This window comes from Felis catus, chromosome B3, assembly GCF_018350175.1.
Source record: "Felis catus isolate Fca126 chromosome B3, F.catus_Fca126_mat1.0, whole genome shotgun sequence".
NCBI classification, from domain to species: domain Eukaryota; kingdom Metazoa; phylum Chordata; class Mammalia; order Carnivora; family Felidae; genus Felis; species Felis catus.
The window spans coordinates 67,831,997-67,858,081 of NC_058373.1; the positions used below are offsets into that span (position 1 = coordinate 67,831,997).

The 26,085-nt window shown below is 43.2% G+C and overlaps 1 protein-coding gene and 1 long non-coding RNA gene across 3 annotated transcripts in view; one reads left to right on the forward strand and one right to left on the reverse strand.

Annotated features, from left to right (window-relative positions):
• The window catches only part of GJD2 (gap junction protein delta 2), a 34,392-nt gene extending 21,536 nt beyond the window's left edge, over positions 1-12,856 (forward strand). Inside the window, exons 2-3 of the mRNA XM_003987299.5 lie at positions 10,019-10,185; positions 11,266-12,856. Coding sequence (XP_003987348.2) covers positions 10,019-10,185; positions 11,266-12,160 — 1,062 coding nt within the window. The 3' untranslated portion in view covers positions 12,161-12,856. The remainder of the gene's footprint in view (positions 1-10,018; positions 10,186-11,265) is intronic.
• Positions 1-25,673, reverse strand: part of LOC111560842 — a 43,552-nt gene extending 17,879 nt beyond the window's left edge. For both annotated transcript variants that reach the window (XR_002742986.2, XR_006599359.1), the window contains exon 1: positions 25,470-25,673. This is a non-coding gene — a long non-coding RNA (uncharacterized LOC111560842). The remainder of the gene's footprint in view (positions 1-25,469) is intronic.
• Between the last annotated feature and the right edge of the window lie 412 nt (positions 25,674-26,085).

Below are 26,085 nucleotides of genomic sequence, written 5' to 3' on the forward strand. Positions count from 1 at the left end.
AATAGTTTGAGCTGTGGCACCAAATTTGGAGTATATTTATATTCTCCTAGGAAAACAACTTTCATCTGTGTGCTACTCCCCAGGATCTATTTATTAACAGCAGTGTTGATCTCTTCAGTTTCATTTGATAGTTGGGCCATCTTTAAACAATGTTATTCAAAAAAATTAGTCAAAATCTCAGGAAATTCTAAAATATTGGTGTCCTCTTCCTCCGTCAAAGAACGCTACCCTCTACCTGAACCTTTCCCTGGCCCCTGCTGAACTGAATAACTGAGGCAAAACATGGGTTTCCAGGGCAAAATAGGTTCACAGGAGCCCTGGCTCTTTAATTGGGGGCCCGCTCTTACCATTTCTTTGAAATTGCTTGGTGCTAAGGGGCTGCCTTCCACAATTTGTTTACTGTATTCAGAGATAAACATGTTTGAAAGAGGCATCATAATTAGTAATACTCTTTAGATTCAACTAATCACGGAGGTATTTATGTTGACCATTACAATCAGGGCCTATTTGTTTCTTACATAATTAAAACAGATTATGAGTTTGGGATGGTTTCTGAGAAACCATCTAGCTCATTAACCTGAGAGCAGACAGGGTTAAATACTGGAGGTGTTTCCTTGGGACAGCCACATAGTCCCTGAGGGAAGGAAGGTAATGGGAATGGGTGTGACTTGAGTATAACCTTTCACCAGTGGCTTGTCATCCCTAATTTACCTGCATCTGCTCTTGCCCACCCCCTCCAGTCTAGTCTCTCCATAATGTAAATGGATTGAGCTCTAAAAAACAAACCTAATCATGTCACTTGCCTCTTTAGAAGCCCTCAAAAGCAGCACATTACTCTTAGGAAAATACCAATGTCTTTACCCTACCCTATAGAGTTCTGCCTGATGAGACCCTTGGCTGCCTCTCCAGCCATGTTGCAACCCAACTCCCTTACCCCTACTCCCATGAACCAACACTGGAGACTTCACAATTCTTGGAATGTGTTCTCTCCTACTCCAGGGTCTGTTTAGTGCTGTTCCCTGAGCTCAGAATGCTCCCTTTCCACCCCTTTCACCTGCTTTGCTATTAATATTACTGGCCTATTATATACTCACAAATGCATAGTTCAGAGCCATCCAAAATGGTAGCACTTATCACAATTTTAAAAGGACACATTACTATGGAGTAATTTATATACATCTCTCCTACTAGATTTTAAACCCCATGAGGTCAGGGATAATATTGTTTTACTCATTACTGTATCCCCCTGGCACACACTAGACAATGAGTAAATTTTTTTAATGCTTATTTATTTATTTTGAGAGAGAGAATGAGTGGGGGAGGGGCAGAGAGAGAGGGAGAGAGAATCTCAAGTTGGCTCCGTGCTCACCAGGGAAGCCTGATGCCCACCACCCTGGGATCATGACTTGAATTGAAATCAAGGGTTGGACGCTCAACCAACTGAGCCATTCAGGCACCCTAACAATGGCTAAATCTTCATTGAGTAAGCAAATTAATGCGAGGGCCAATAATCTATGTGTGCAAAAATAAAATACTATTGGGTTGATATAACTTGGTTGTAGCAATGTACATATATTTATATTTATATGTATATACATTTGTCAATTTTTTAACATTTACTCTAGTAAAGTAAAAGGGTAGGAGAGAATGTAGCTAGTTAATAAAAAGTGAGCACCATGCTATTTATTGGTTCATCCATTCTTCACTTATTTTTGTTCATTCAGATGTCACAGGATAGAAAAACTTCCTTTTTATTTGAACAATTGTCACTATAAAATTTCCTGAGAAGAACAGTCTTGGTTGCAACAACAACACAAAAGACTGTGGTAAATATTTAGGCTAAGAAGTGGGTCCCCTTCCCCCTGACCCTTCATACTCCACCAAGCAATGGCATAAAAATACAGTCTAGGTATTTCTGACCATCTGACCTGTTGCAGAGAAACTAGAGAAAAAAGTGACAACTCAGCCTTTTGGTGCTCTTAGGTGATCTCTCTTGTACACTAATTGTCACACTTGGTTATTAACCTGAATTACATGACAGACATTTTATTTTGTTTTATTTTATTTTTTAAATGTTTATTTATTTATGGGGGGAGGGGCAGAGAGAGAGAGAGGGAGAGAGAGAATCCCAAGCAGGCTCTGCAGTGTCAGCTCTGAGCCCGGCATGGGGCTTGATCCCGCAAACTGCGAGGTCATGACCCAAGCCAAAATCAAGAGCAGGATGCTTAATGGACTGAGCCACCCAGGTGTCCCCCATATGACAGATATTTTAAAATGGAGACTACTGCAAATGAGCGGCGCCTGGGTGGCTCAGTCGGTTAAGCGTCAGACTTCGGCTCAGGTCAGGATCTCGTGGTTCCTGGACTCGAGCCCTTCATTTGGCTCTGTGCTGACAGCTCAGAGCCTGGAGCCTGCTTTGGATTCTGTCTTCCTCTCTCTCTGCCCCTCCCCTGCTCACACTCTGTCTGTCTGTCTCTCCCTCTCTCAAAATAAATATTAAAAAGATAATAATAATAATAAATAAATAAAATGCAGACTACTAACAAGTATCTGATCTGGGAAAGCCTATGCTTTTGAGTGAAATGTCTACATTATAGATAACAGGCAGCAAAACTGAAAATTATATTGTAAGCAATAACATATTTGATATACACTCTTACCTTAATAGAAGACCATCCCACCTCTGCATGAAATAGAATAACTTAATTATTGACTTCATGAGAGAAACAGTCATGCTGGAGAATAAAATACATAGACTGTTCTCCTTGTGCTCTGAATAAAAGATGTAATCGGATGCAATCATTTCATTAATACACACATGGCCCTGTAATGGAAATACAGAGGACCAGATGGCCAGGAGTGGACTGAGATGAAATGAGATGGGTGTTTGCAGTTTAGCAACTAACTACTTAGCCTGTACGGATTATACTAAGTACTTACAGAACCACAGGAACACATTTTCAGAATGAAATTCTGGCTTTGTGTCCAGAAGCACCATTCCCAGCACTAGGAGAAAGCCTATTTTACTGGGCTCTCACAGAGCTATTTTGCCTAAGTAGTTGGTAGTGGGTATTATTGCACTAGTGCACAAATATGACTGCATGTTGGAATCACCTGGAGAGTTTTTAAAAAATATATATCAACGCACTGGGCTCACCTCCAGAGATGTTGCTTTAATTGGTCTGGGATACAGGCTAGGCAATGGGATTTTCCAAAGCTCTCCAGGTGATTCTAATGTACAGTAAAGTTTAAGAACCACAGTGCTCCTGTAATTCTGTATTTCCACAAGTAGGACCACTTTATAGATCAATAAAAGAGGCAAATACCTGTGTGGTGTGATTTGAGGAAGCTCAGAACATCCCCTATCCCCAAACAGCTATTCTCTTCTTCTGTGTGGTGTTTGGAAAACTACCTAGAAAAATTCATGTCTTTGAATGAAGGCTTTCCAAGTTAAATGAGGATAATGCCTCTGAGAAGGATAATACATTAAGTGGTTATCAGTTATTAACACCCCGGTATGCTCATTTATCGGATTACTTTCCTTTATGGTGGTGGCGTAAGGGGTGGGGAGTGCTGAAGTACAACTGTAGGAGGCTCAAGGGTCACTAGGTGTGGATTCAAGATGAGTTCCAGGGATGGGAGGTATGACCAAAGGCAGTCTATAGTCAAGGTGGAATGATGATATGATAACAAAAAGAAAAATTTGGTGTGGGATTTTGTGGATCAGAGAAGACTGTGAAAGGGATCAAATGTGCAAGTCGGAGTTCATGGTCTTAACAAACCCTTGGCTGACTTAGCAAAATACTGCAGCGAGAGAGCTGAACACATGGTCAATAATAAGTGAGTGACAGCTTCTTTCCAGTCTCATCCCAGCTCCAGAAACAAGAGTTCTCCATACCAGACTTGGATTTGGTGCCCAAAAGTGATCAGAGGGCAGCTAGGTAGACAAGAGCTAGAAAATCACAAAAGCCTCTGGGCTGAGTAATGCCTGAGCCCCCAGAGTCTTGGCAAAAAGAGAAACTGACTGATTTTTGAAGGTCAAGATAACAGGCAACCAGGAGAATCCATGTATGGTTATGAAAGCAAGAAACAACCTTGAAAATAAGCTCCAGATCTTAAAGAAGGTTCCTTTCGGGATGAATATCAATTCCACACAATTATCTTGGCTGTAGATATGAAGCAACCGGATGAATCCAACTTTCAGCAGTATGCTCTGCTGTGGAAGACCTGAAGGAAGAGCACACGTGGGAACTAACATCTATTCTCCCAGTTTAACAAACCTGCCAGAGGCAGGTCCAACCCACGTGCATTTCCCCTGCAATTTCCTCATCTCTTTTATACAGCCTGGAAATTCGCTCAGCTGGAAGCCCAGCTATGTCCTGCATGGCTGGGACTCTGGCTGGACAGCGACAATGAGAGTGTGAAGAGGGGGGGTGCCCAGACTCCAGGCAGGCTCTTCTGCACTGTTGCTGAATGACTTCTGAATAGGGTTGACTTAAAAGAAATCTCTTCCTGCGGGTTTAACAAGCCCCCGCTGGGATGCTCCTGATGTGAATGGGAATCACGACTTGACATAGATGTGAAAGATTATGTGTCAGCAGGGCTGATTTGATTCTTAATGGAGTGTTAATTTATTTGCTGTGATTTCACGCATCTGCTTTGGCCACAATGTCATATTACGTTAATCCCTGAGATATCACTACACATAGGTGTATCCTCTATATACACGGTGGCTGAGGAATGGGGAATTTGTGCATATGATTTTTAAAAAGGGATATGTATACCTGGGCTGCCTGGGTGGCTCAGTTGGTTAAGCATCTGACTCTTGATCTCGGCTCAGGTCATGATCTCACAGTTAGAGGGATTGAGTCCCGTGTCAGGGTGTCAGGCTCTGCACTGACAGAATGGAACCTGCTTGGGATTCTGTCTCTCATTCTCTCTCTCTGCCCCTCCTGTGCTCTCTCTCTCTCTCTTTCTCAAAATTAATAAACTTTAAAAAAGGGATATACATATATATATATATATATATATATATATATATATATATATTCAAAGAAGTAGCAAGCAGAAGATTTTGGATTTTCTCACTATTTGGGTACATGGTCTCCTGGGGTGAGGACATGACTTGGTATTTGGAACCACTAGACTGAGGAATAGTTTTGAAGGTAATAGGCTCGGGGAAGTCCTAAGCCACACAGAAGTCACCATGTTCAGGGCTACTTATAATTGTGGGTTGGAAAGCTTTACCTCTTTTTTATTTAATGTTTATTTATTTATTTTTGAGAAAGAGAGAGAGAGTGCACAAGTGAGGGAGGGGCAGAGAGAGAGAGAGGGAGGCACAGAATCTGAAGCAGGTTCTAGGCTCTGAGCTATTGGCATAGAAACTGACCCGGGGCTCAAACCCACAAACTGTAAGGTCATGACCTGAGCTGAAGTTGGATGCTTTACCGGCTGAGCCACCCAGGTGTCCCTGGACAGCTTTACTTCTGTAGGAAATATTACTCTGTAAACTTTGAACAGCAAAAACAAGTGTTTCCATAAACAGTTGGGCTGGGGCTTAAATATAGGTAAGGGAGCACAGAAGAAAAAAAGAGAAAAATCACTTTGCAGCGAAGAGGAGTAGACTTCACGTGCCACTTAGTTCTTTTAAGTTGCACAAGACAGGTTGGGTTTGCCCCCTCAGAAGACAGCTTGATGGTTTCATTAGGAAATAGATGTATGTAGGCCACTGGGGGAGATATAACTCAGTTAATCCTAACTGTTTGTGAATGAAATGTGGAGGACTTTAACACAGAGACCAATCCCAAACAGAAGGTAGTCCCTCCCGAGCCACACAAATCCCAGAGGCTACAGATGCTGGCACATTGGAATCTATGTATCCAGGCCCAGCTCCCTGGGCTCCCTGCCTCTCTGATGCTGCAGCATAAGGCAGGCAAAGCTGAGCAGGGGGTTGGGGCCACCGTGAGTGAGGGCAGCACCAAGTGAGAGCAGGGGGCTGGAGGTTAACAAAAAATGCTTTCTGTTGAGGGGCTCAGGCTGTCCCAAGTGTGTAGGGACTTTCACTTGGCAAAAGGGACCCCCTCTCACTTTGAATGTAACCCATGGTCCCAGGGGAGCTGAGACCCACTTCTACTCGGGGAATGTGCAGCCTTCCCAGGTTGAGGGGAATAGAGCCAGAGAGCCACCCTGCTCCTTCAATGAACTTAAGTCTCCACAATGCTAAAGACACTATGGAAAGTATCATGACCTATAAGTATCATGCCTTCTGCTCCCCAAGAATTCACAGTCCAGTAGAGGAGGGGTCAATAGATTCACTTTCATTCTTACATGTTACACAAAGTTCCTAGCTTGGTTTTTGTTTACCAAATGTTTGAAGCTGCAAAGCTAATAAGTTCACCTGGGAATCTGTGGCTGAGAAGAAAGTGAAGTTCTAAGCACATATAAGGATAAGAGTGTATTCAGGTAACCCATGTAGTAAATTGGATCAGTGTTTGTAACTCTCTATTCTCTCCTTGTATTAGTATATACATGCCCTTTGCTATGTGCCTTTATAGTTCTCATCACTAAATGTGGAGACTATTTTCCTGTTCCATTAATGGAAATTACTGTTTAGTAAGACATGGCCTTGCAAAGCCAGTGATCCAGGTATTACTTTCCTTTAGATGCGTATAGGTAGCTATGTCCCCATGACCCAAACCACCTTTAATTCTCTTTTCCTTCTTCAAAGTTCTTATCTTCCATCCTTTAAAATTATTTGGTCTTCTTCTCTGGGATTCTTAAATAGCACATTCTTCATAGCTTTTTCCTTACTAGTATAACTGTAGGCAATTCACCCAATTTGGGGGTCAATTTTAACATCTGTGAAACAAGGAGATGGGGTTTCCTGATTTTAGGACCCCTCTCTGCCTTAATACTCACAGAAACAAACGTTTTCAACTTTTTATTGTTATCAGGGCCACTGGTGAGAATTAAATGAAAATTCAGGTACTTAAACTTTGCTTCCATAGATTTTAATTTAGCAGATTTGGGGTGGGACCCCAGCAAATGGTCTAATGTACAACAAAAGGTTATTCTATGAGCACCATTGTTTTTCATCCCAAACCACTACTATCATGGAGTAAAATGAGGTTTAAATAAGCATAAAACAGGGGCACCTAGGTGGCTCAGTTGGTTAAGTGTCAGACTTCAGCTCAGGTCATGATCTCATGGGTTTGTGAGTTTGAGCCCCTCACTGGGGCTTTCTGCTGTCAGCACAGAGCCTGCTTCAGATGCTCTGTCTCTCTCTCCCTCTACCCCTCCTTCTTGCACTCTCTGTCTCTCTCTAAAAAAATAACCAAACTTTAAAAAAAAAGTGCAAAAGGAATGAACTTCCCAGTTGACTTAAATGATGATCTTCAATTAGAGGGGAATTGAGACAGCAAAAATCTAACTGGATGAGATAGTGCTCTGAGAAAATTGAGAAGCGTGCAGCTCTACATAGAAACTTTCCATATTTGGGCACCCGGGTGGCTCAGTCTGTTAAACATCCGGCTGTTGATCTCAGCTCAGTTCATGATCTCACGGTTCATGGAATCAAGCCCTGCATCGGGCTCTGTGCTGACAGTGCAGATTCCCTCTCTCCTTCTCTGTCTGCTCCTCCTCCACTCGCACTCACAAGCTCTCTCCCTCAATAAATAAATAAACTTAAAAATTAAAAAAAAAAACAGTTCATTGTTTTCATGGTGTGGGGATGAGAAGGCTTTTATCTAAAAACAGGCTACCAAATCCAACATAGGAGTCTTAAAATATAGGTCCTATGTATAGACGTTTTTGTGTTTATATGCATGTTACATATATTCAACATGTGCTCACATGTTGAATCTATATGACAGACTAAACTGTATTTCAAAGTAATAAACTAATGATTGACACTGTAGTCATAACTTAGTGCTTGAAAATTGCATTGTATGAACATTTAAAATGTATTTCTGGCAATCTCTGGCCTTAGGACCATCATCTTTAAGGGTTTGGTAAAGCCACATGTATAGACTATAATGATTTTGAGTTTTTTAGGACATTTGAAGATGTTAAGCAGATTTACCAGGGGACCATCTCACTCATTCACCCCTTGTCTAAGATACTTTACTGCAAAAGTGTCTGCCAAAGGAGAGAATATAGGGAGCCAGAGCCCTTTCTCATTTTTAGTAGACTCTATTACTTCTTTGCAGTGAAAAACTGCTTCCTTGAGGTAAAGGTATCAGGCCTAGGAGAAATATCACTGATCCCTCCTACACCAAATATTGAGTTGTGCCTTAAAAGTCATCTTATTCAAAAGTGCAGTGTGAGTAGACTTAAGCCCATGCCTGTTACCCTTCCTCCCAGGGCCAGGGCCACCAGCTACCCAACCACCCTGGTTGCTTTAGAGCTGAAAGCTTATCACGGTGATTTAAGTAATACACATATGTGCTTCAATCTTTACGGATAATTAAGGCTGCAGTGTATACCTAGGATGAGTTAGCAACCTTATTACAGCTGTATTTTCAAAAGGGTGACAACTACTTACCCATTGTGCTTTGGGTACATTTGTATGAATCACTCCCAACTACTGTGTCTCCTAATACTGACCCCTGAGCTAATTAGCAGCCTGGTGTGATGGTTTCTATTTTGTAGCAACCAATTAGGCAGTTGCTCTGGACAGAACTGACAACAAAATGTAAATTTAAAGACAGAAACCAGGGTCTGTTGGTTGAGAGGAGAAAGCCAAGACCAGATAAGTGAAGATGGGGTGAGATTGTGAACGGGTTTTGTTTCCGGTAGTAGAATACTGGGCCTCCTTAAATTCAGATTCAGACCAAGGTACCCCATTAGCAAATAAATAAATAAACAGGCACATAAATATATATACACATAAGCAAACAAGCAAATAGATAATTTTAAAAAATAGCGGAGCATTTGTGTTTGTGCTGGGAGAAGCGAGACTATAAGTCATGGCCACCCACCTGCTCTCGAGAGGCACTTCCTAGGTATAGACTTGTGCCCAGACCCCTTCCTCAGAAGCAGCTTCACATCTGCCTTTAAGCTTCAGCCTAAACGGACTCTCATCAAGCCTTCCTCACCCCAGCATCTGACCCACGGAGGCACTGAATCGCAGGCTCCCTCTCAGCCACTCAATCCTCTCCAAGGGAGATTTAAAAGTGTCCTACTGTCGTTCTCACTCCCCTCCCCCCAACTAGCATCTCCATTTAGAGAGGGAATTTCCGTTATCGCCCCAAAGACAAAGAGCAAAAAGGTGAGGGACGCACGTAGAGAAGCCACACTACCGACTCGCGTCCGTTCCCACTCACCCACGCGTCTGCTCCCGGCTCCCCCTCCTCTCGCCGGGGACTGGCGGTCAGGTGAGGATACCTGTGCGCCTAGAGAAGCCCCGAGGGGCACTGCGATCCTTCCTCCCGAAGTCACCCCACTCCCTGCGGGGGCCCCAGGACTCTTGCCCCCCTCTCCCGGTGCGCGCGTCCCCTGCCCCTCGGGCTCCGGCGCGCAGCGACAGCCACACGCCGCGCTCGGCTCCCCTCCGCCGACCTGGCGTGACGCAGGCAGAGACTACTTAAGGGCGGATTAGAGGCGGCGGCCGCGGATTCCCGAGCCCGTCAGCCAGCTCCGCGCGCTGCGCCCAGGCCTCGCAGGAGGCAGCACAGGGGCGCCCGGTGCCTGCAGAAGTGCCTGGCGCGGGGGGTGGTGCCCGGACCTTTCCCTGGCCCCCAACCCAGGGGGTGAGACCTCTCTCGGGCCGCCAAGAGCTCACGGACCTGCACGCTGCCAACCCCGCCCCGCCCCTCTCCCGGGCATCCGTGGGCTCCAGACCTGATCCCCGGACGGCGCGGGAGGTTAGTGCCCGCTCTCCCAACCGCGCCAGCTGCCCCATCAGTCGGGGTGCGCTACGATTTCTTTCCTCATTTCCCTCTTTTAAGTGCAATAAAAGGGAGAGGGGATTCCTGGATTTTTTTTTTTAATTTGTTTGCTTCCTTAATTGGGGGGCAAGCGCTCCCAGTCGGGAGGTGCGGCCCAGGGAGGGGCCAGGAGCGGGAACGTGCCCGGTGCTGCCCAGTCTTTGTCTGCTGCCTCCGGATGCACAGCGATGGGGGAATGGACCATCTTGGAGAGGCTGCTGGAAGCCGCGGTGCAGCAGCACTCCACTATGATCGGGAGGTAAGGGCGCCGAGCCGACTGTCAGCGGGCCCCGTCGGGCGACCCCCGGGAGTCCCTTCTCACGTCCAGACCGAGCCCCAACAGCCCCCAGCCCATCTACTGCCCCTTCCCATCGTCCTCGGCCCGTGTGCCTGTGCCCCCGGTAATTGTGCACCCGATGCTGATGCCCGGTGATGTCCCCTTCCCCCAGCCGCTCCTGATCAGCTCTCCATCCCTTCCCCCTGAAGCACCACTGGGGGGTTGACTCTTCTCCCATTAGAAAAAGAGTTGTTGGCTCAGTCGTGGTACCCCCACCACTCTCTGGAGTCAGAGCCAATCTCCATCCGGTTCCCTAAATAGAATCTACAAGGAAGGCAGGATTGTGTTTGGACAGAGAAGGGCAAATGGGGAGATGGATCTGCTCTTTGGAACAGATGTATCTTTTCCCAAGAAATACTTATCAAGCTAAACTGATTTGGCTGTTAAAACTTACAGTATCAGACACCCACACTCCCAATTGATATTTTGTGTCATCATATGTATATATATATATTCATATGTATGTACACTATAAAAAGCCGTGTATATATGTGGATATACATTCATAGCTGTCTGTTTATATAAGACATTAAGTTCAGTATTTATCCTGAGGGTAAATTAAATATCCACTTGAAATAATTACATGCACACTCTGTGTGTAGACTTTGAAACAGGTACTCTCTGTTCAGATATTCCATGTGCATTTGCCATATCCAGAGTGAAGGTGTTTTTTGCATTCCATGTAGCATTCCATGTAGCAGATGAAATCTATTTGTTGCAAATACACCGTGCCCAATACATGGATATATATATATATATATATATATATATATATTTGAGATCCTTGTAATATGAAGTGTTCTTAGTCTACCAGCAACCAGCAGAAAGGGAAGAGCCAAAAAAGATTTCCTAGTTTCCCAGGTCAGAACCACCAGGGATGGACAGCTCTTCAGTCAAAGGCCTGGCAAACACCAACCAGAGCAGGGAAAGGAGGAGCAGGGGTTTCCTAAGTCAGTGACTCAACCCTTGAGAACCTCTCTCCCTCCCTCTTCCCCTGCTCAGGATCCTGTTGACTGTGGTGGTGATCTTCCGGATCCTCATTGTGGCCATTGTGGGGGAGACGGTGTACGATGATGAGCAGACCATGTTTGTGTGCAACACCCTGCAGCCCGGCTGTAACCAGGCCTGCTATGACCGCGCCTTCCCCATCTCCCACATTCGTTACTGGGTCTTCCAGATCATAATGGTGTGTACCCCGAGTCTCTGCTTCATCACCTACTCTGTGCACCAGTCTGCCAAACAGCGAGAACGCCGCTACTCTACTGTCTTCCTAACCCTGGACAGGGAGCCCCCTGAGTCCATGGGGGGTCCTGGAGGAACTGGGGGTGGAGGCAGTGGTGGTGGCAAACGAGATGATAAGAAGTTGCAAAATGCCATTGTCAATGGGGTGCTGCAGAACACAGAGAACACCAGCAAGGAGACAGAGCCAGATTGTTTAGAGGTTAAGGAGCTGACCCCACACCCATCAGGGCTGCGCACTGCTGCACGATCCAAGCTCCGAAGGCAGGAAGGCATCTCCCGCTTCTACATTATCCAAGTGGTGTTCAGAAATGCCCTGGAGATTGGGTTTCTGGTAGGCCAATACTTTCTCTATGGCTTCAGTGTCCCAGGGTTGTATGAGTGTGACCGCTACCCCTGCATCAAGGAGGTGGAATGTTATGTGTCCCGGCCTACTGAGAAGACTGTCTTTTTAGTGTTCATGTTTGCCGTGAGTGGCATCTGTGTTGTGCTCAACCTGGCTGAACTCAACCACCTGGGATGGCGCAAGATCAAGTTGGCCGTGCGAGGGGCCCAGGCCAAGAGGAAGTCAGTCTATGAGATCCGCAACAAGGACCTGCCCCGGGTCAGTGTTCCCAATTTTGGCAGGACTCAGTCCAGTGACTCTGCCTATGTGTGAAGGGGCAGCTTCACACATAGGGCCTGGGGAATGAAATCTGCCCCAAGGCAGATGACTACTCAGAGAGAGTGGCTGTATCTGCCCTCATTTGCCATTGAGCTATAGGACAAGACTAGTTAAGAGAAGACCCTGCATCAATGGGAGAGGAGAGAAAGTAGAGCCATTACCACAGGTCACACCATTGGTTCCTACAGAGACCACTGCGCAGAGTGATGAGATGGATGAGTCGGACTTCTTTGGGCCTTTTCGCTGATGGCCCAGTCTGATCCTGCCAACAGTGTGCTTGCACAGCTACCAAGTAGGACTTAGCTCCACTGAGCTCAATATCCTGGTGAATGGCATTAACAAATACTTCATCGGTCCAAAATTTGTGACCTATCTCAACACGTCCCTTCATCCTGGGCTGCAGGACAAACATCCTTGAGGCATCTTTCGTGTACCTCCCCCATCAGCATGCTCCTCTCCTTCAACCCAGGATAGCATGCCAGCTTTTTTCTGAATCTAGCCTTACAGTAGACCTAATATGGTTTATCTGCAAGCTAGAGGGAATTACATGGGGTGCTTTTTGGAGATTGGCCATGGCAGAGGTTCGCATTCAAGCCCCATCTGACAAGCCCTTAGTCACTATGAAAACCTTAGGAATGTCTCAGTATTTCCAATTTTCTAACTCAAACTGCACTGGTGCTGTTTATTAGGGGCAGGGTTTGGGTGGGAGGGAGGGAATTGCAATATGCAAGTATAAAACTTCTGTGAGATGGTCGTTGCACTGTTAGGCATGTGGCTATGAGCTTTGGGATATTTCTGCCTTCTGGCTTGTGGACTTTGGCTAGCATTAAAAATATTTTGTTGTTGTTGTTGATATCAAGGGTGTCTACTTGAGCCACAGAATTTCTAACTGGTGTATTCCATTCATTTTCTTATACTTCATTTTGCCATGGTTTGAATTTACCTGTGTGCTCACACCAGAGACCTTAATCAGCCCATGTCAATCCCAATTTATTATTTTATCAGTTATTTTTGAAACACACACTTAATCACTAGCTTAAGAAACCTGGAAACACTATTGGCTAACATGTGTTTACGGATGTGTATTTGAGACATATACCAAAGGTTCAAAAACCTGTTTCTTTGGACTGTGAATATGTTTCCTTCTCTTTGCTCTTATATATTTAAGTGCCATATTATACCTTTTACATCCACTGTGTATTTAGTTAAAGCACTGGCTGAGAATAATATTTGAATAATTGCTTTGTGAAGCCCCCAATTTCCTTTGCATTATCATTTATGATTTTTGATTTAGGTATGGACATGGTGTAACACACAACTGAGGATTTGTTTAAAATAAAGTTCTTGCCTTTTTTTTTCATAAATTGGGGAAGAATCTTTATTTTTCTATTTTGATTGGGGTTCTATTTATTTATATGTATGTTCGAAAGTGTTTTGTTTCATGTTCGAAAGAGCACAACATTGGGGGCAGGAACTGAAAAATGGATGACCAATAAAGTCCAATCAGCCGCTAACGGATGAGAAGAGGCTGGTACATTTTGGAATGCTGAGAAGACTGTGATGAAGTATTCAAATAGTAGGATTTACTAACTACTTTCCATTTTAGCCCAAGATTTCTCTGCTTGTCTAAGGATATTTCTTGTAATAAAATGCCAACACTATATCATATTGGGTCAATTCCACGAGTTAAATATTTTTCCTTTCCGCCATACTTTTCTGCCATGGACCGTCACATCTAGCAGGTGTGCTGTGCTCCCCATCATCTCTTTAAGGCCTGATGTATAAAATGATGCTAACCCGAGGTACCTGGGTCACTCAGTCGGTTAAGTGTCAGACTCTTGATCTTAGCTCAGGTCTTGATCTCAGAGTTGTAAGTTAAAGCCCCACACGGGACTCCATGCTAGGTATGGAGCCCACTTAATAAATAATACAATGAAAAAATAAGAGAAATAAAAATAAAATGATGCTAACCCAATAGTCAAACAGAACCCTCCAGAGCACCGCTGTCCAATACAACTTTGTGTAATGATGGAAATTTCTACTATCTATGTTGCTCGGTATGGGAACAACTGGCTACATGTGGCCATTGAGCTCTTAAAATGTGGGTAGTGCAACTGATGAACTGAATTTCTAGCTTTGTTTAATCTTAATTAATTTAAATAGCCATGTATGGTTAGTTGCTACTGTATTATACAGCACAGTTGTACACTGTCAATCAGTCGTTGCCTATTGGGGTCTTTCAAAGGAGACTGATCCTTTGCTTATAGGTCATAAGGTCTTACTTTTTAGTCACACATTTCACTATGGTTTTTGGCATTTTCTGTCTCCATGCGGTCCTATTCGCTCAGTAGGCTAACATTCTTCCTTCAGTTCTTTATTGCTATTCACCTGATTCCAGAAGCACTTGGTCTGAGCATTGTGAGGCAATGTGGCATTTCCTGGATGATTGTTTTTCAAATACAATTGTGCCACCCTTTAACTATAGCAGAGCAGATGCCAATTTTAGAATGAAAATATGTTTATTTCCATCTATAGGTTTCCATCTGTAGTATAAATAGGCAATTGAAAATTATTATCCTTGAGTAAAGAAACAGATCCTCCTCTATTTTCTGTTTGGTGAGCTAAAAATGTTTTAAAACACCTCCCAGAGATGGAGGAAGAGTGTTGTTTGAGAGCTCTTAGCATATGCTTGGGTGTGAAAGAAGTAGGAATCTGTGTGGAAAACAAGGGCTGTTGTATTTATGCCATGATGTAAGATTAGAAGAACGGTAGTGTTTCCTGGCGGAAGTGCATCCCCTACCAGTGGGGCTGATCTATTTCAGGTCCTTGATGTTTCCAAATACCCACAAATGGAAAAAGGATTAATTCACTTGTCAGAAATGGAGGCGGGAACATACCTTCCTCTGGGCATGTAGAGTCATCCCTCAGAATGACTGATGTGTGTCAGTCTGATTCTGTTGCTTTCTACTTAATGAAGAAAATATACCAATGATTTGATGTTTCACGTAGCTATGTGACGGATGTGACCTTAATCTGTACTTTGTGAGAAGACAACACCAACATATTTTTTTAGATTTAAGAGTCTTTTGGTGACTGAAGACCCTTTTGGCCTACGTGTGAGTGTTTGTGTACGTGCGTGTGCACACATGTGCATTGGGAGGGGTAGTGGGCGCCAATGTACAAATTGGGTTTAAAAGTTTAAAAAGTGGGCACCAGTGTATGAACCCTGGACAGGCTGAAGTTACGTAGTCTGTGGAAAGAAAATTTGTACTTTTTAAGTCCTCAAATATTTAAAGGGTTAAAAAAAAATGAAGGATAACAGCTGTGCTCTCTAACCTCTGAGGAAAGAGGCAAAGGAATGCATTTAAAATTGAGGGTGCAGGGGTGCCCGGGTGGCTCAGTCAATTAAGCTTCTGACTTGATTTTAGCTCAGGTCATGATCTCACAGTTCATGGGATGGAGTCCTGTGTTGGGCTCTACACTGACAGGACGGGGCCTGCTTGGGATTCTCTGTCTCTTCTCTCTGCCACCACCCTCCCTCCCCGCCCCTGCATGAGTGCTCTCTCTCTCTCAAAATAAATAAGTAAACATTAAAAAAAAATAAGTTTGGGTGTCCACTCACACAGGAACCTGTACTAAACTCTTCTCCTGGTTGGCTCAGTGACCTTGCACTGAGCCTTCACGAAAGTCACTCTGTCTGCTACTTGTTGCATGGAAATGAGTTGTTTCTAGATCAGCTCCTTGAGAGTAGGAACTATGCCTTACTCATGGTAACATTATATAACATGTGTTGTCACCATCTCAGTTACTACCCCAGAGATGGGTACCTCAGTCTTCCACATGGGAACAGTCTTATAGACCCAGGGTGTATGAAAACTAATGGCATCCTATGAAGACATCAAGTCAAGGCCTTTATTATATGGTTGAAGAACCCCAAAAATCTAAACTCAAGACAGTGGGTTTCCGGGAAACTGCTATAAGCATTCGTCTTGGAGGATTGGAATATTTAGGAAACAGTATTTACACTGTTTTTACTTTCTTTATATTCTACCAAGTGTGTTTGCTTGCTTGTTCTTTTGGTGAGACTTTTTGTTTGTTCATTTTTTGCGACTGCTACCATAACAAAATATCATAGACTAGATGGCTTGAATAACAAAAACTTATTTCCTCACACTTCTGGAGTCCACGATCAGGGTGTGAACAGGTTTGGTTTCTGCTGAGGCCTCTTTCCTTGGCTTGCAGTTGGCCACCTTCTTGTGTCTTGTTGTGTCACACAACACAATCTTTCCTCGATGCACACGTGTGCATCCCTGATGTCTCTCTGTGTGTCTAAATTTTCTCTTCTTAGGAGAACACTAGTCAGATTAGATTAGGGCCCACCCCCAATGGCCTCATTTTAACTTAATCACCTCTTTAAAGGCCCTGTCTCTAAATATAGTCACATCCTAACCTGCGGGAACACAATCCAGCTCATAACACTAAATGTTTTCAAACCTTCAGGTACTCTTATGCTTAGAGGGGCTGTATAAATTTATTGTACAAAAAGAGATACCTTATAGAATGAAAGGGGCAGGATTGCTAATTGACTGTGCCACAAGAACAATGGGTATAAATTGGATCTGTCCTGAGCAAACCAAGATGTGTGGAGACCTTATGTAAGACAATGAACCTGGGCTCCTGCTCCAAGGCCTGGAACCCTGGAGATAATAATAATACCAAGTCTCGACCTTTGGCAAGCATGCTGTCAAAGCTACATCTCCAACACAAAGATGAAAATTTGTCAGCAATCAGAGGAAAATAGTATTTAAAAAATTCCAGTGCCCTTGACTCACTCCAGACCACCTAAATTAGAATCTCGGATGTGGTAGCCTAGCCATCAGTATTTTTTAATTTTCCATTCCTAGGGGATTCTAATCTGTAGTCAGGATTGAAATCAACGGAGTCAGAGACATTAGCATAAAATAATGAGAATCAGATATTTGGAGGAGAAACTAGGAAGGGAGGAGAAGGGAAGTATGAGGTTCTCACAACAGAGCTCCCCTGTTTATATCGTAGGTAAAGTTAGTGATGAAGAGTTACGGATGGAAGACTAACAACAACTCTCAAGGCTTCTAGAGCGGAAGCAGTGGCCATGGCAGTGAGGGGGACTGACCAAGGTTAAAAGCTGGAGTCAACAGAGAAAGAGGAGCCTACGATGGAGGCTGAAAAGAGCTGGCTAGCAAAGGATAGTTGAAAAGTGATATCGTAAAGTTAAGGGAGGCAGAATCTTAAGGAAGAAGATCTGCTAATAGTTCAATTTATAAAAAAGCTAAATAACAGCTAGATAAAAGCCTCAAGAACATCTACTAGATTTGGTGAGTGGGATGTGAGAAAGCAGAAACAGCACAAACTATCCTTTTCCTGAGATACCTCCAGACCTCCTGCAGGTTCCATGGAAGCAATTAAAATTAGAACAGGCAAAGGGTAAATCATTAGTCTGGTCTCAGCCAGGGCTCTGATATTCAGACAGGCATGGCTAGTTGGCTTTGTGACTACCCAAAGCCTACGTTCATTTAGAAGATTATTACACACCAGATAGAATTGTACCTTAGCTGAAACCGACCGGGTTGAACCAAGCCCAGATGAGTAGCTGCAGCTACAATGTACTCAGCTTTGGGCCTTGAGGGCTGTAGGCAAGATCAGTGCATAAATCTAGGGATCTCTGAGGGACACTGGTGTCAAGTATCAATGCATGAGTTTCTGTTGTGAATCAGATCCATTATTCACCCAGGCCGGTGTTCTAAGTCTCTGACAGCTATGGCAAATGGAGTTGTGAGGAATGGACCAGTTCTTTTCCCCGGCTCCAAAGACCAGGGATGCCTTCTCAAACATGTTTATTTAACTTAATAAATAAAGTATCTGTCATCTATAATTACACCCCAAGTCCCCAGTTCCCAACCCCTTCCTTGAAAGTCCCAGTCTCCAAAATCAACAAACAAAAGAAAGTCGTTCAATTCAAGTCAGTGCTTCCTTGAACATTGATGGTATGCAAGGGCCTGGACTGGATGTTAAAGGAAATATAGACAGGTGTGATGCACTTTCTACCCTCACAGTGCCTACAGACTACCTGAGAAAAATGAGACAACTTCATAAGGCAGGATGTGAACTGTGCCACACTCAAGGCTCAAAATATTTGGGGTTCCAAAGAGGCAGCCATCACATCTGGGCTGTATGTGTGCGTGTGTGTGTGTGTGCGTGTGTGTGTGTGTTTGGGTAGGAGGGTGTGGAGCAGGTATAGAAAAATTTCACCAACAAGGTGGCATTGAAATGGGTCTCCTTGAAGAAAAGAGAAGTAGGAAGGGGCCAATATAAATGTTCTCCTCTGGCAGAGAAGCCTGGGGCATATGTGGAAGACTGGGGGATTTTGATTTGCTCAGACATCACAGAGTAGTGGGAAGTGGGTTTGGAAAATGAGCAAACTATGTTGTGCATCCGGCAAAGGAAGCCACAGTGAATTGGGTAGACAATGTGAAGACACACCTTTCAACAAAGCTCATTCATACCCTCATTTCAAGTGCTGTGGGTCCCTGGGTATCAGCCACACTGTTCCTGTCTGACAATGCAGTGATTCCATCTCAGGATCAGCTTTGATTGGGAAAACACATTTCAATCTCAACAGTAAGGGATTGGAACAAATATCCAGGGTGATGGTTGGGGATTTGGCAGCATGGCCCCATTAACATTAGTGGGAGTTAGTCTGCTAAATCCCAGACACAGAACAGAATCCTTATGTTTATTCACCAGTGGTGACCTTTCTGCTGTAAAGTGATACAATATTTCAGAATCACTTAGAACCGATTAAGCTTTATAGCATCTCCCTCTCCTAAAAGGGAAACCTTTGTGAAAATTGCTGCTGTACGCACTGAAATGTCTGCATTTTTGGGCAACTCTGGCCGGAAGGAACATATGGGTACCTAAATATAGATTTGGTAAATTTTCATACCTCTGAGACATTTGATCTGGGGCATTTTTATCTGTTATACCTGTCTCCGGGTAGCAGTCAAGTTTTTTTTGCAAATGATGGATGGCTTTAAATTTTTTTTTTCCTTTTTCCTAATTTTATTTTACCTACCCTCCATATTTTTATTTTCCCAAAGATAATAAGAGAAAAAAACCACTGAATTTTTTTTAAATGAAATCCGAATGGTCTAAAGATTTCTATGCATGATCTCATAGTAGCAAATATGTGTTAAACATATCCCCCCTTAATCCTTACAACAGTCCTGGAAGGAGAATGCTAAGTATGATTATACCCATTTTTCAGACGAGGGAACCAAATGTCAATGGCAAATCAGCATGCCTAGGTTGTAAAGGCAGTCTATGATATGTCTAGCTTCCATCCCAGGCAGTGCGATGTTGAAGCCAAGTTTTAATACTTCATGACACTACTTCCAAGAAAGCTCTGCTAAATGAGGTTTCAAGAAACCTGGCGTATTGGTCTGCTAGTTCCCTCTCAGTACATTCTTCAGTGGAACATTTCTTCCTCCCCCTCCTCCCCACCAAAATTTCTTTTCACGTGTGTCTCAGTACAGCACGAGACTGTCAGGCTTTCTAAGGCATTGCCGTGCCAGAGTTATCTTTGTATCTGCAGTTCCTGGCACAGAACAAGGCTTCACAAATGTTATTGATGGAATGAGTAAATGACAATATTGAATCACAGGACCTTAAGGTGGATGGGAGAGCTGAACCCATTCACTCTGTCATTCGGTAGATACCACTTAGATCCAGAAGGTAAGCTTCAATGAAGAGCTCTAGATTAGGTGAAAGTTGAGGGAGGGTGGAATTAAGACAGTAGCTTCTCAAATTGTCAGGAAAGGATGGCCTAGGCTGAACAAAGTTTACTTAGTGGTGGCTGGCAAAGTCAGAGGTCCTCTGACTCCTGGTCCAGATCTTTCTAATCATGGGTCATGAGAGTCATGAGTTGGCACAGTGTTGGAGAGAAGGAGATCTTGAACTGGTTAAGCACGTGGCCCATCCAGTTCCAAGCCATCATATTCCTGGACATAGTCCGGGTTACAGAATTAACTCAAGAGCACAAACCTACGGCCTTGGCCTCAAGTTGTGTGTGTACATGTGGGTGTGGGTATCTATCTTTGGGAATAACTTGGACATCTCCACACAACCCCACCCTGAGAAACCATGTTTTTGACTCTTCTTCCAGAATCCCTGGCGAGTATGGTGGGTCCCAAATGGAGCTCAGGCTCTCCTAAGCCATGAAGAAGACCTCTGACTCTCACCCATCTTGACTGCAGCTTCTCTGCAGGCTTTTCTCTCTCTCCTCCAGGAGCCTATGGTTGCCCTGTGCATACTCATTGGTCAGTGTTTCCCACTGCTGTTTACAAGATTCCCTCCCACCTCCATTTTCCCCATCACTGACTAACACTACTCAGAAAAATCATTTATTCTGTTAATACATATACACTGAACATAGTATTTGTACATCCTGAATTTAAGCCAAGCACTAAGGGTACAAAAGACATGTAGGAGAAAAACAAAGGAAGCAGCTTGGGGCTGATCATTTTTTATAGAGAAAAGAGGCAGAGGTGAGGGACAGCCAATCACAGATGGAAAAGAGCATAAGCAATAGAGTCCTAGGGCCTTCCTCCAGAGAAGCAAGCAGAAACTATATGCACCTGACATCATAAAAGCAAGTCTTCTATTTTATGAAAATGTATAAGAACATAATCTCAATTGGTGCTATCAGCCAAGCATAACTTGGTCACCCGGACATCAGGGATATTCTTTCTCCCTTAGAAACTAAAGTCAAATGACAATATTCACTAGTTTCTTCAGTTACAAGAGCAGGTAATAGTAATAATCATGATCATAACAAAAATCGTGATAGTGATAGTAAACATTTGAATAGATGCTGTTTTTGACCTCTTCCCTATGTATTATCTTATTTAATCTTTGTAACCTCTGTCTGTGGTGGGTACAGTACAGAATTAGTGGCACCTCTTTTTCCTTAGGACAGCAGAGCCTCAGAGCCTCAGTTTGGTGATTCATCTAAAACCATGGTTAGTTTTTTTTAATTTTTTAAAAGTTTTTATTTATTTTTGAGAGAAAGAGAGACACAAAGCACAAGTGGGGGAGGGGCAGAGAGAGAGAGAGGGAGACACAGAATCCGAAGCAGGCTCCAGGCTCCGAGCTGTCAGCACAGAGCCTGATGCTGCAGTCAAAACCACAAACCATGAGATCATGACCTAAGCTGAAGTCAGACGCTTAACCAGCTGAGCCACCCAGATGCCCCCAAAACCATGGTTAGTTTTAACACAGATGGGACAGAACCCAGTTCTCTGACTTAAAGTCTGGTGCACTTTCCAGCCTATGTGGCTTCTTGACTCAACACATGTTATGCTCTAGATTGTCAGGAAAGAAATCTAGAAATATTAGGAGAGAAATGAATGTATTCTCAAAAAGTGGTTTCCAATACTTCTAACGAGGTCGCAAAGAAATGTGGCAGGCCAATCTTTAGGGGAGGATGTCGGTCTGGTCTCTCGGGAACTGAGGTTTGTTCAGTGCAGTTAACAGAATGCTTTCACTTGGACCACAAACCAAGTAGAAGCTAAGCGAACATTCTGGAAGGGCAGCCAGACTTCCATGTGATCCTCCTCTTAGCTGTTTTCCACGCTTTCAGAGATGAGGAAATACAAAGCAGCACTTCTCCTTTTTTAAAAAAGCTAGCGTTTATTTCCCCCAAATACAGAAGTAACACCTACTCAGAGAAAAGCACAGTGAAAAAAATTCTGCTGCTCAGAGAATCACCGTTAACCATGTTTGTCCTCTGATGTATACCTGTGTGGGACTCCTACTCCATAGATACAAAGATGGTAATACATAGGACCACAGATGTGGGTTTCCTAGAGGTAACATCCCAGTGTCCGTATTATTTTGTAGCCTTTCTCCATTTAGATATAGATGGTTAATATTTTCCACACCAACAAATAAGATGATGACATGTTTTTGATTAGTGGATAAATATTCTATGATACAATGGTGCCACAATTTACTTGAACGGTTCCCTGGCTTGGGGTATTTAGGTTGTTTCCAGTTGTCACTGTTATATATGAAAGTGGAGTAAGCATCAATGTACATTACCACACTGTTTCTACAGGACCGCTGGATTACAGAGCAGACCCCTAAGATTTATTGCTATATTGCCAAATTTTCTAGAGTCAATTTGAGAAGGTTAGCTGTTGTTGGCAGTTAACAAGAATGTTCAAGAAGAAGATAACTTCTGGGATTCTAGAAAAACTAGCTTACTAAGATAATAACACACAGTAAATCTTCTCAACTTTGCTTTTGGGGGAAAGGGTGGAAGGAAAAGTATTTGGAGGTTCATTTTTGTATTTTACTCTGTGTGTGTGTGTGTGTGTGTGTGTGTGTGTGTGTGTGTGTGTGTGTAATGGGAGCTAACTTTCTAAATACAAGCTCTGAGCATAGAGACTGCGTGGCTGTGTGTTTGAGAAAACAAATCTTGGTTCAAGGGCTAAGGATGAGCATGATCACAGCCAGGTCAAGGAAGCATCCTGGGGTATCCATAAAATGATGGCAAAGTTTTGAGCGAGAAAACTAGTGGATATAATTAAATTCTCAAGTCCTGCTCGTGCACTGGGTCCTGAACCAGCCTTTGCTATAGAAATGAGATGGCTGGAACACCCTGAGTGATCCAAACCCAGCTGGTGCTTCACAAGGAAGAGATGGTCACAGAGGTGGTGCTTCACCTCAGTGACAAAGCTTTTATATGCTGGTATCGGGCCTATCCCCAGTTAGAAACCAAAGACAAGTGGCAGAGATGGAAATTTTATAAGGGAACAAATGTAAAAACGTACACATTGCACACCTGTGGGTTGAAGACCAAGCTTAAAAGGGCACATAAGATAGCCAGTCCTTATTAGAAGGATCAAAAATTTCCAAAGGAACCTTGTTTCTACCAAGTTACTCTGAAATTTATTTAAATGAAGGTACATTTGATAAAAATAGCAGTTTCCTTCTCTGTGCCTGGGTGCTAATGAGCTCGACAGGCATTTATTCCTCACTTTGATATATTTGTTCTCCTTACCACACCTTTCTCTGGCGCTCTCAGGGTCCTCGGGTGTTGAAATGAGGGTGGCTAGTACTTGAAAAGACTTTCCTAGGTGAGGAAGTACAATGACATAATGATTTCCTTTTTTAAGGAATGAAGGGAGAATGGAGGCAAGTGGTTGGCCGAAAAAGTAATGTTTTAAGAAAACCGGAAGGCAAACTCTAATGTCACTTGTCTGCATACTTTGTGGGGATAGATTTCACATCTAACATGTGCTTGGGGGCTTTCTGGGGTCAAAGAATTAAATGAGGAAAATGGGAGGATGACAAATAGCTGGTGAGTAGTTACAATCACAGGCTTTACAGTCAAATTGCCCTAGGAAAGTAAGAGTGACCCATAATATAGTGTCCCATGATCACCTCTGATTAATGCATTTGATGCATTCACTGTGCAAGCGTTTACCAAGCCTCCATGTGGGTCAGACTCTGCATTAGCTTCTTGACTCTTTGATTTTGTAGCTGTGGGATCTGGGCAGTTATGTAACATCACTAAACCTCAGTTTCCAGATCTGTGAAATGGGAATAATAAAGCCAACTATCTTACTGTGTTGGAAGTTTTAAATTTGGTTATGTCTGTAAAAAGAGCTCTTCACGGGGGCGCCTGGGTGACGCAGTCGGTTAAGCGTCCGACTTCAGCCAGGTCACGATCTCGCGGTCCGGGAGTTCGAGCCCCGTGTCAGGCTCTGGGCTGATGGCTCAGAGCCTGGAGCCTGTTTCCGATTCTGTGTCTCCCTCTCTCTCTACCCCTCCCCCGTTCATGCTCTGTCTCTCTCTGTCCCCAAAATAAATAAACGTTGAGAAAAAAAAAAAGAGCTCTTCACAATTGCCTGATACCTACTAAGTGCTTAACAAATATTATTCATTTATCATAATAATAATTATTACTGTTAATGAGACTCCGAGTATTGGATATGGCCATTGGTACATTGAGTTCATCACAATGTTTTCTGCAAGAAAACTGAAAAAGGAGAAAAGAACATAGGAAGGCAGATCTGGGTAGGGACATCAGCTTTTTCCCATTCCCTGGTTTGTCTCAGGCCATCGCAATGACTCCCAGGGAAGTCAGTAATGGAAGTAATGGAAGGAGCAGTACATATAGGGAACACATGATCTAATCCAGCTTTGACACCAAAGAAGGTGGATGGGACCACCAGGACATCCGATTCCTTGCTGAAGGAACAATGGTTAGGAAAGAAATCCTTTTTTTATTTACCTAGACTTTGGCTCTGTTGAGATCTAAATACATTACTTCCACTTGTGGAGACCTTCATATTGTCTAAGAAGTGTTATCCACATTTTCAAATGATCCTCTCTCAGAACCTTTGTAAGACAAATAGAAAATAACCCCATCTTACAGATGAGAAAATGAGGTTTAGAGATACCTATTTTTCAAACAACCAGTTTCAGAGTCAGAGTTGAAACCAAAGCCTGATCTAAACCCAAACTTCTGGTTACTAGAATGTTCTGCCGCTCCTAATACTGACCCCTTTACAGTTTATGTGAATATCTGCTCTTCAGAGGGCTTTTCTGGGCAGAGAGAAACTTATTTTCACCTTAGTCAGATAAGATCGTGTTTAAACAAACAAAATTCTTGGAGATATTGCAAAGCTGGTATAACAAGTTCTAAATCAAAGAGACATTTGGAAAATATTACTGTAATTTATTATCTGTCACCCTGATCTTGGCTCTTGATGAAGATCAAGAGGAACTGACCACCATCTTATTTTATTTGTGGACTCCCTGAGCATTACTAACGGACTCATTTATTGAATTAATAGATGTGAAGCTCTCAAGGACAGTGTCTCGCACATAGTTATGTCCTCAATGAACTTGTGTATTGTTGAATGAAAAACAAATAATTTTACTTATTGAGTGCTTATTAAGGGTTTTGTGTGTAATAATTTGATAAACACAACAGCACTAAAGGCACATATTAGAGAAGAGGAAGCTGAGACCCAAAGAGGTTACAGAGTGCTAAGTGTGGTATAAATTCATTTTTAACTATATGTATTTGCATGTGGGAAAGGCTGCAAGGAATATACCCCTCTCTAAATGGTAAAGAAATTGGATGATTTTAAATTTAACTTATGGATTTCCCACAAATACAATATTATAATACTTAGATATGATATCATTGTGATATATTTAATTTTGTAATCTTATAAGAATTTTTACTTACTGCATGTAGAGAAACTTTTGGAGTTTAACAATGGTCTTCTGTGAACTTAACGTTTGTCAGTTGTTTATTCATGAAAGTTTTCCTAAACAGTCAGATTAGATACACCATTAGTTTCCAGACTGGGCCCTGATTGACACAAGATAAGAAAGCAGCAGGAGGTGAAAGGGCAGAGGTAAGAGCTCAAGTCACTGACGATTAAAGAGAGAAAGAATCTTGGTTGAATGTACCCTCTGTACTGATGATTCTAGAATCCTAACACTTTGTGTGGTGGGAGTTGGATACAGTGAGGGTAGAACTGGGAGGCAGTGGGTAGCTGTGAAGGTAGACTGTCCACTGAGATTGGTCACAGTGGGAGGTGATTGGGATTTGGGGGAGGATAGATTTTTAAGATGTACCCCACAAGTAATTGAGAAATTCCAAGGGGGCCCTTGTCAAACTTGGTCCCAAATAACTGTGGTGTGGCCCAAATTTCTCATAGGTCTTCCTTTCCTTCCTTTCTTCCTTCGTTCCTTCGTTCGTTCGTTCCTTCCTTCCTTCCTTCCTTCCTTCTTCTTCCTGTTCATGCTTTTATTGGGTTTCCATTTTTTCCCTTGAAGGGATGAACAAGTAGTTTATC